This window comes from Juglans microcarpa x Juglans regia, chromosome 7S, assembly GCF_004785595.1.
Source record: "Juglans microcarpa x Juglans regia isolate MS1-56 chromosome 7S, Jm3101_v1.0, whole genome shotgun sequence".
NCBI lineage: Eukaryota > Viridiplantae > Streptophyta > Magnoliopsida > Fagales > Juglandaceae > Juglans > Juglans microcarpa x Juglans regia.
Genome location: NC_054607.1, coordinates 11,280,848 through 11,291,205, shown reverse-complemented (window position 1 = coordinate 11,291,205; position 10,358 = coordinate 11,280,848). Strand labels below are relative to the sequence as shown.

The 10,358-nt window shown below is 35.7% G+C and overlaps 1 protein-coding gene across 2 annotated transcripts; it reads right to left on the bottom strand.

Annotated features, from left to right (window-relative positions):
* Window positions 1-557: 557 nt before the first annotated feature.
* On the bottom strand, window positions 558-10,137 carry LOC121241258 (P-loop NTPase domain-containing protein LPA1 homolog 1-like). Of its 2 annotated transcripts, none has more exons than XM_041138953.1 (8): window positions 9,890-10,136; window positions 9,461-9,610; window positions 5,764-6,095; window positions 3,402-3,483; window positions 2,761-3,186; window positions 1,935-2,636; window positions 1,536-1,646; window positions 558-1,107 (listed from the first exon to the last, which is right to left on the bottom strand). In XM_041138953.1, the coding sequence occupies exons 2-8, from the start codon at window positions 9,605-9,607 to the stop codon at window positions 769-771; spliced, it is 2,139 nt and encodes a 712-aa protein (XP_040994887.1). In that variant the 5' UTR covers window positions 9,608-9,610; window positions 9,890-10,136; the 3' UTR covers window positions 558-768. The 2 variants fall into 2 exon arrangements, 1 of the variants encoding a protein (XP_040994887.1); XR_005935692.1 differs by having other exon boundaries at window positions 884-1,107; window positions 1,880-2,636; window positions 9,890-10,137.
* Window positions 10,138-10,358: the final 221 nt, after the last annotated feature.

Here is a 10,358-nt window from a genome sequence, read left to right as displayed (position 1 = left end):
CTAGCTAAGTATTGTTTTGTCTGAAATTTAAGGCTCCGTTTGGATACAAAAACGATTTTATCTCATTTCATCTTATCATTACAACTTTCTCAAATTTCTTCACAAAATATAATAAATAATTCAACTTTATCAAATCTTAAAACAATAATAATATTAAAAAATAATATTCTAATAATACTTCATTCAATTTTCAACTTTCATCTAAAACCATCCAATCTCATCTCACCATCCAAACGGGGCCTAGTGGTACCAACTTCTCTACACTAAACATGAAAAAATGCACTAAATTGGCGCCTATACTCAGGATGTAATTCTATTTACTGTAATCAAATTATCAAGTGGTGGGGTTACTCCTGATGTTGTTTCAATGACAGCATTCCCAAGAAGAAATAAATTTATTGATGGACCAGGATTTTGAGACACTGAATTTAGAGTTGTCCTCCACATATTGGTAGTGACTAAAATGTAGCCAGAATCCACCATGTCGACCACTATTCTTCTTTTACCTAAACAGAAAAGAAAACCATCTGCTAAACAAACGCAGTCTTATATACACATTGCCTGAACTGCGGAACATTAGCATTCTAAACAACAGAACATGCACATTAAAGAGCATTCTTGAGTCATTCATCCTAACCTTGTACCAGCCCTATACACAAACATCTGTGAGGGAGATCAGGTGAATTGCTTAGGTTCACTTTAGGGGGGGAAAAAAGGACAGAAACTCGAAAAAATAGTTCTAAAAACTGAAATAATATATTTACGATTTTACCCTTGAGAAGCCCCTGAAAGAATAGGGCCTCCCATAAACGACCCATGCTTTCTGTGGGCTGGAATGCTTAGGGATCGTGTTCTCATTTTGAGATTGCCAGAAGGCATTCTACTCTCATTTTTCTCCACAAGCAATGAGTAAGAGCACAGCTCCGACAAAGGCTCACTTTTGGTTCTATGATAGAGCTCCAGGTTTTGGTCCTTGGAAACAGGCGCAAGCTTATCTTTGGCCCCCTCATCATTATCTGACCAGTAGCCATTCTCCTGCATGTCCTGCATTGCCAGATCCTCATACTCTTCATCCGATTTTGTAGACTCCTCGTCGACCGAACCAATCTGTATCCGAGAGAGAATATTATATCAAATGTCTAAAATGAATCATACGCATTATTTTGTTTCATCCAGTATTCCAAGCATAAATCTAAACGCTTTCCCAACTGTCAGCCATAGCTAGGGCACTGAATCGCAAAGAAAGTTCCACAATTGTTTTGCTTCCTTCAGCAAGTATTGCAAGTGTCGTAAAGCTTTTCGCAACCGTGTCACCACAGCTCCTAAGCCAGATCACATAATCATTCATTTGTGACCAATGTCTAAAATTATTCAAACATCCAAAGTAGGACTCTATTACATAAGTCGCATAAACCCCACTGACATGCCAGATGTAACTTCTGCATTGCATTAGTTCATAAGATGATCCCAGTTTTCTCTTTTAACTTTGAAGGTAAACTGGTGATTTACATTTAACATAGACATTAAATCCATACCTCTTCAAGGACATCTTCGTGATCAACATCACTTAGATCATCATCACTACCTGCCTCCGCCAGATCGTCAACCTCTTCATCACTGCCATGCACTGACAGCTCCTCCTTTAGCTAAAGGAAAATAAAACAATTAAAAATCCTTTTGGATGGCGGTGCATCTAAATCAATAACTGCAGAATAGCTATCTTATTGCCTATACGGTTGACCTATATCACAAAACTCCACAATGGCTAAACTACAGTCTACAAGCTTGGTTTATCAATCCACAATGATTTTGTATAACTAGGATTTTAATACTTAAGAAAGGAAACAGTACTTTAATTAGGTTTTCTGAAAATGATTGCCTATAGAAACGAAAGGTTTTCTGAAAATGACAAAAAAATTGATGTCCAAGAATACCTCCTTGGAAGGTCCATCTGAAATCCTTGGCGAGCTGCAGCAAGAAGATAAATATCTACTACCAGTATCAGTCCCATCAGCCCTTGACTCATCAACACTTCCAGCACGACTAGTGCCACCATCACTGGGCCAGGCACTGATTCCATAGAGACCAAACTGAAGATTAACCAGTTCAGCCTTGCCAATCTGAGTCCCATGGCCCAAAATGGGCTTCCCATTACTATCGACTGAATCCACAGGCCAAGCCTTTGCGACAGATCCATCAGTATTAACAAGAGCCATGAGATCCCTAGAGGAACCTTTCCTCTGAATCAGTTGAAACATTCCCTTGGAGCTCAATGAATTTGCAGCACACTGGTTCCTGTACTCCTCATCAATCACAGTAACAGTGTTTGTGGTAGGATCATAAAGCTGTTCCCCAGCCTCACACCTTCGAAGGCAACTGAAAACAGTAGCATGGATGGCTGCTACACTCCTATCAACATTGGTATTGTTTATTTTGGGGACAAGATGCTTGTCAGCTCGCTTGCAGAGATATTCCTGGATTGTTCTGATGTTTCGGATATACTTCACATACTTGTTTTTTGCAGGGTCCAGTGTCATATATTTAGCACGTACAGCAAATCGTTCCAAGTGTTTGTCCTCATTTGTTATGTATATCATGAATGGTATGATAGAAGGATGTTTCTTCATAAGCCCCATCTGCAGATCAGGATCAAAATCGTCTGTTTATTTATGGAACAATAGATAGAGATAAAATTTTGAATAAAAAAAGAAAGGTAGAAAGCTGATTACAGAAAAAAAGAACAATAGACAACTTTCATACCACAAAATTAAGGCTCAAGTGAACACCCTCAACAACTACTGATTCTTTTCGCTCTTCCCATCCAGTGATCAGCCGATCAAGACTGTCAATTACCATCTCACTTTGCGCCTTAAATCCTTCAATGGCCATCTGCTTTGGACTGATTAATTCAGTTGGGCTAGAACCCACCTTTGAGGATCTAGTATCAGATATCTCAGTAGTAGAACCGTCAGCTAGTTCATCCTTGGGAACTGAGTGCGTAATGCCAGCCAGTTTTTTTGCTTTCCTTCTGGCCTTTGCTTCTGCAACAGCCACAGGATCCAAGAACTCCCCTGCATGGTAGGTTGAAGCCCAGAGTAGAGGGTTTTGCTTTTCATCTACAAAACTTCTCATCATATGACGGATTGAATCAGTTGATATAACTGTAGTGATCCCCAACCTACTACCCTGCAAGACATGGATCGTCTCAGATTTTTTAATCATGGGAATGGAGAGAAACAAAGCATCTATGCATGTCCTTGCAGTTTCCACATCCTTTCTTACAACCTAAAAATTATATGCCATGTTATAAATGAGATAGATAATAACCAATGGCACCATCAGCAGAAACAATATTAACTAAAATCTACTTAACAAAAAATAGTGTACTCAGCAGAAATTACCAGCAATGCTGACAACGTAGACTTGCCACAGCCACTTGTGCCACACAACAAGATAGTTACCGATTCTTTCCTTTCTCGGATTCTGCAGCCAGAAAAGTTTTATCATATATTAATATATATATATAAATAAGAAAATTATATATATATATATATAAGACAGAGAACAGTCCAAATTATAACAAGAAAGAGTTACACTCAAGGAAAATAAAATAATTCATTGTAACCTGTATTAAGAACATAAACCTGAGATAAAGCTTCAATCTGGTAACAAAAATACCAGTGGGTTCATTCCTAGTTTAGCCAAAGCTTCAGCTTGGGAGACCGTAAAGAATTTCTTTTCCAAAGAGAATTAGCACAGAGCATCAATTATGGCCCCGTTTGGATAGAGAAATGGTTTCATCTCATCTCATCTCATCATTACAACCTTTTCAAATTTCCACACAAAATATAATAAACAATTCAACTTTTCCAAATCCCAAAACAACAATAATATTAAAAAATAATATTCTAACTATTTTATTCAACTTTCAACTTTCATCTAAAACCATCTTATCTCATCTTATCTCACCATCCAAACAGAGCTTGAATGTCAAAGCACATTCCTAGAGTGAGAAGTGGGAGAGTAAAGGGCCTTGTAAGGTTTCCTTATATTTCCAAAATCTTTCAAGATAAAAATTAAGACTTCAATCCAAACATCTTTCAACTTAATATATATATATATATATATATAACTTTTCATCCAATCATTTGCCTAATTTCAGTAAAAAGTCAAAAAACATTAAAAAAAAAAAACATCTTTTACAAAAACCAAAACAAAAATACCCGTAAAAATTATATTTAAACAACTTTTCAACTCTACCCATTCACTTGTAAAAATCCCAATACATAACATGTTTCAAGAATATTTTTATTTAAAATTTTCTATCTAACTCCTCAAAACCCAATAAAAGTACATCTCAAGAATTTCCAAGGGAAATTTCATATATTCTCAAAATTTCATTAACCAAACACACCCAACCTTTGTAGAGGATAAAAAAATATGACAAGATAATTCAACAAGCAATTCATCAAACCTCAACAAAGTTTCATACAAGCATTGCAAAAGTTTCCAAAAAACAGTTTTTCAATCTTACCAGGTTTCTCAGCACCTATGCTTTAAATTATCCTCCTACGCTAATTTTTCCGTACAAGACCCATAACTCCAAAACCAGAATTCTATCACCAGCTATACTTACATTTATCAAAAAAGAATTCTATCACCAGCTGTTAACTTCTAATTAATCAGAAGTTAACATGGAGCTAAGATGATATTGACTCATTTGGTCAGGTGATAGATAAGACATAGGGTAAATAAAAAATTTTACTTATCAACCAAAAAAGGCTTTTCATTGGTAAATTTCTGTCAATGTCAAAAGAAGAAGAATTGGTAGTACCGATAACAACAACGCAAAAGACAACTTCAGCCACTAAGCAACAATTGTGGCCATGGGAATATAATGGAGGAAAGAGAGGTTTGGAAAACCCTGTACATGTCTCATAAAGATGTACCCAACAATTAGTTGAGCCATGGTCATGTGGCAAGATCACTACAGGATTAACCAACCACCTTCACAGCAACAGGATTTCTAAAATTTCCATGTTGATTAATATGCTACGAGAACACAGTTTGTATCCTATGGGCTCAATCCTGAACAGCTCTATTAATTTTCTCTCAGAGATGCTGAAGGTCACAGTAAATAAACATAATTCAAAAGTAGTTATGAGTGTTTCCGGTAAGATTATTTTCTGTCTCGGTCCTGTTGCCTTGAAATTACAAAATATAGCTGAAAGCATTTGGCTCACTTTAATTCACCCTTCTATTTTTTTCTTTTTCTGTTTTTTAATTCACCCTTCAAAAAAGTTAAAATCTCACAGAGGATAAAAGCTTTAATTCAGGGAACATCTAGATAAGGCCAAGAAATTATCAGATCATAAGCTAAGAAATGTCATCTATCTATGTAAATAAGAACTGTGCCAAGGCTTCAATGAGAAATCAATCTCCACCAACAACAAATATACAATAGCAGGTCTATAATATAAGCAATTTCAAGGACAAGAAACTAATAAAAACAAATTAATGAATATTAAAACTACCACAACGTATGCTCAAAGGTCGTATTTCATGCAGCAACTATATGATATCTGATCGCATATTCGACGAGAAAAATATGAAGAGCAGTAATTACACCAAACATGCTACAAACCTAAAAAACTAGCAACAGGGAACTCATGACGATTTTTTTTTTTTTATTATTTTGTTAAGTGGAATTCATAAAGATTAAAACAATATAGTCATGTGCATTCCCGAAAGGTATAAGACTACCTGCATGCCAAAACCAAATCTGCCCTCTGGTTGGGACCCACATACTTATACTCAGCCAGAGCATCACAGACAACGTTTAGGAAAGTCTCCCTTCTAATAACAACTGTCTTTCGTCTTTTGTACAATTCAAATGGCACAGCCTGAATTCTTTCATCTCTCGCTGCAACCAAATGGCTGCCCACTTTTGTTTTGCCCAGGCAATTACTGGTAGGACAACCATTTAACTTCTCAAGACCTGCTGAAGCATCCAACATTGGCGTGCTCGTTACTTCTGGAAGCAAAGGATCACATGGATTTTCACTTCTTATCAATTCAAAAACTCGTTGGCTTATCTGATGAAAGAAAAGCACTTTCAGAAAATCTCTATTCTATTTAGCAAAGCATGGAATTTTTTTTTTTTTTTACATATATAAGTAAAAGAGTGGAGATAAGCAACTCTATAGATGCACATATTGACAAAGCAAGGAAATCATTTAAAGAAGTAACTCAATCGTCCAACTCTCACAAATAACAAACGTGAATAGAACATTAAGCCATTAGTGAATCAAATATTAAGCATTTAAAAAAAATAAGAGGTAACAACACTCCAAAGTATAACACCGGTTGATCCAAGTTGTTATTACTAGTCATAAACTTATGCGGTGCACGTGAATAACTAATTCATTAAAGGAAAATGACGACATTATAAAATAAATAGAACCGTTGAAAGAGTATCAATATTAATGTTTTAATTTCTCAAATTTTGTTGAGCAAATTGATCTCTTATCCCCTTATTCTCGCGATGAAACACTTCATAAAATTTGTTTAGGTGAAGCGGGAGACCAAGAACTATGTATACAGTTTATCAAAGTAAAATAAATTAAGTCCAGAAAATATAAGACACGCCTAAAAGACTACAAATTTTATTCAAAAATTAGTAACTTAATCACATATATTACTTTCCAAGGAGGGTAGGCGGACTTATGGTGTGAGCCTTTGCAAATTTATTAGAAAGGGTTGGAAGGTGTTTGCAACACACATCAATTTTGAGGTTGGAGACGGCACAAGAATTAGTTTCTGGTTTGATGAATGGTGTGGTGAGAGAGCTCTATTTTCTGTTTTTCCAGGTGTTTTCAGATTGGCTGAAAATCAGCGGGCTGCTGTCTCAGAAATGTGCATTGGAATATTCCAATGGTACAGTGCATTGGAATATGATCTTTTCCAGAAATGTGCTGGATTGGGAAGTTAGGTAGCAGGTTTTTTCAGCTTTCTTTATTCCAAGAAGATAGGAGGAAATGGGAGAGATAGAATGCTGTGGAAACATTCGGGGAGTAAAACATTTTCTGTTAAATCTTTCTGTAAGGTGCTGACAGACCATCAGCCCATTGTGTTTCCATGGAAGGGTATTTGAAGAGTTTATGTGCCATCCAAAGTTGCATTTTTTACTTGGACTGCAGCTTTAGGAAAGATTTTGACAGCTAATAATTTAAGGAAACATGGGATGATCGTAACGGAGTGGTGTTACATGTGTAAGAACAATGGTGAATTGATTAACCATCTTTTTCTAAATTGCGAGGTGACGAGGGAGTTATGGGCTGGTATATTTAGTAGAGCTGGGTTGACTTGGGTTCTGCCCAAGAGTGTGGTGGAACTCCCAGCATGTTGGAATAGGCATCATCACAGATCTCAACTAGCAGCGACATGGAGGATGGTTACTTTGTTCTTATTGTGGTGTATATGGATGGAAAGAAATGAGAGGTGCTTCAACAAGAAGGAGAGAGCTGTGGGGGAAATATGGAACTTTTTAGTATTTTCTTTGGTTCAATAGTTTTCTGCTATTGTATATGGAGGGAATGTTCATGAGTTTTTGCTTTCTTTTCAGCTTTGTAGAATGTAATTAGGTGTCTTTTTTGTATACTTCCCGTGTACATAGGCTTTGCCTAGTTTCATTCGATCAATAAAGTTTCTTACTTATAAAAAAAATAAAAAAACCAAGAAATTAAGTTTCGAAAATATAAGACAAGCCTAAAAGACTACTAATTTTATTCAAAAATTAGTAACTTAATCACATATATTAGTTTCCATTTAATAACTATTATTTCCAATAAAATTAGTAATTCTTGGGAAATATTAATTTGGAATGATAACTATTTTTTAACTTTTATTTAATAATAAAACAAATTCGGAGTGGATGACATGGCTTCAAATAAAGATTATTTAGTAATAATGTAATAGAATAGTCGATAATGTAGCTTCATATGAGCATCTCTTCGTACTTAATTAAAAAGTATACGGATATAAACACTTTCCAAGCAAACGTTCAGAATGGTATCTCATTGAACTCCAGAGTAAATAATCTCAAATAAACAATGCTTTGGAGTCTGAATTACATGAAAAAAAATCAGCCTCATTTGCATATCAAACAGATTTAGGGTATGTTTGGATAATGAAATAAGAGGAAAAATTCTCAAAATTTCACACAATTTTCTTTCCCAAACATCACTCGATCACAAAACACCTTTCAATTTCAAATCTTCAACTTTTTCATCTAATAATTACCTAATTCTTACAACTTTCTCAAACTCTCAAACAAAATACAAAAAATAATACAACTTTTTCAAATTTCAAAACAAAAATTATATTCAAAAATTATATTCAAACAATCTTTTTAAGTTTATAATATTTTTATTTAATTTTTTATCTTTCGTTTCCCAAAATCTAATAAAACATTTTAATTCAAATCATTTCATTACTATTAATAGAATTCTGACATACTCCAAGTATCCAAACGAGCCCCTAAAAACTTTAAAACACAAGTACGGAGATTCAATTCAGCAAGGAGAAATCAACAGCAGAGGGGGAAAATAATAATAATAATAATAATAATAATGCAAAAAGAAATTTCCATGGTATAAATTACGTAGAGGTACAAGATAATAACAGCCTAAAAGGAACGCAAAATGTGTGCTTTCACTAGTCAATGGTATGGTAAAACATCCCATCGTGGTTTAAAATTTGATCTCAAACTTCGTAGAGAGCCACAGACAGAGGAGAAAGAAAGCAGGAAAAAAAAAAAAAAAAAATATCTTTATCACCAACGAAATTTGTGATATCGTGTAAAAGAATTGGATAGCCTACGCTGCGAATCATTACAAGATCGGCAACTTGCATTTGTAAGAAAGCAAATGGGGCAGCAACGACACTTGGAGAAGGAGGTGAGAAAGTCAACTATGTCGGTAAACCGATTCATATACTCCAAAAAGTACCAAGGGCTGCACCAAGTAAAGGATGGTGAACGGATCGGTTCAAAGACGCTACAAAGGACAACAAGAAGGCCAAAAACTTGGGTTCTTATCTATAAATCAAATTCTCTCTCTTTGAAACAAAAAGGGCAAAATCTTCAAGGACAGCATCATACGCTGCTGCGGTTCGATAACAACTGAAACTTGTCAACATAGCCGTGAAAAATAATAAAATCGTTTTTTTCAGATGTATGGTAAAACAATTATACTGTTAAAGCCTTTGGGACACGAAATCCAGAATTTCACAGAATACATTACATGCAAACGAAATCTATCACCGCAAATGACCTTCTAAACCACATGAAAGCACAAACCCACCACCTTAAACCCGAATAATTGATAAGAAGAGATTTTAATAAGAAATAAATTATAACAAGAATGTTAGCAAAAGCAAATAATCGAAAATCATAAGCTACCTTAAACGCATGCCGAGCTTTACATCCCATGAGCTGCAGGGTACTCTGCAGAACCGGGCGCGTGTACCTAAACGACTCTCTCTCTTTCTCTCGCTTGTCTTCTACATCCTCCACCACTATGTACAGAACTTTAGCCACCTCCGCCATTACCTAGCGAACAGATTCAGATTTAAATTCAATACACATAAATCCACACAAAACAAACACCAAAACAAAGCCATCATGCACGCCAGATAAAAGAACAAAATTATACAGAATCCTTAGTTCTCGTTCACCAAATTTGAACGAGAAAGCGGAAGAACGAGAGAGAAAATATAGAGACGGGGAGATTATAATAAGAGAAAAAGAATTTAACGGCAATGCCGAGGAATCCGGCGAGCAATGCGAGAGGCAGGAACGGGAGGCTGAAGCAAAGACAGACGGTCGAACCTGGGTAAAAGAAATCGAAGAACTCTCGACGGGGTTTTGATGGGAAGCAGAAGAATGGAGAATTAGGGTTTATAAGGCGCGACGATCCGCCATTTGAAGCTCATGGCGTCGCAACACGACCTCGGCATTCTGTGTCACCTGGCCTCCACGCATCGCGCCGAGCGACCCTCCACGAGTCCCTCTCTCACGCACTCTCGCTCTCTAAGAAAATATCGAATGACTGATTTCACCTTGGCTCGGTGACAGAAACTTCAATCCGTAAACGCTGCCGACCCGCTACTTATAAATTTTTTATTTCTTTTCTTTTGATTTTTTTGAAATATTTTTTAACATTCTTCAAAATAAAAAAATAAATAAATATTATCATTAACAGTCAATTTCTTAATCATTAACTAAAAACAATTAAAATACATAAGCATAAGGGACTTCACTGATATTTTCCTACTAACTAACTATCCCTTACTTTTAA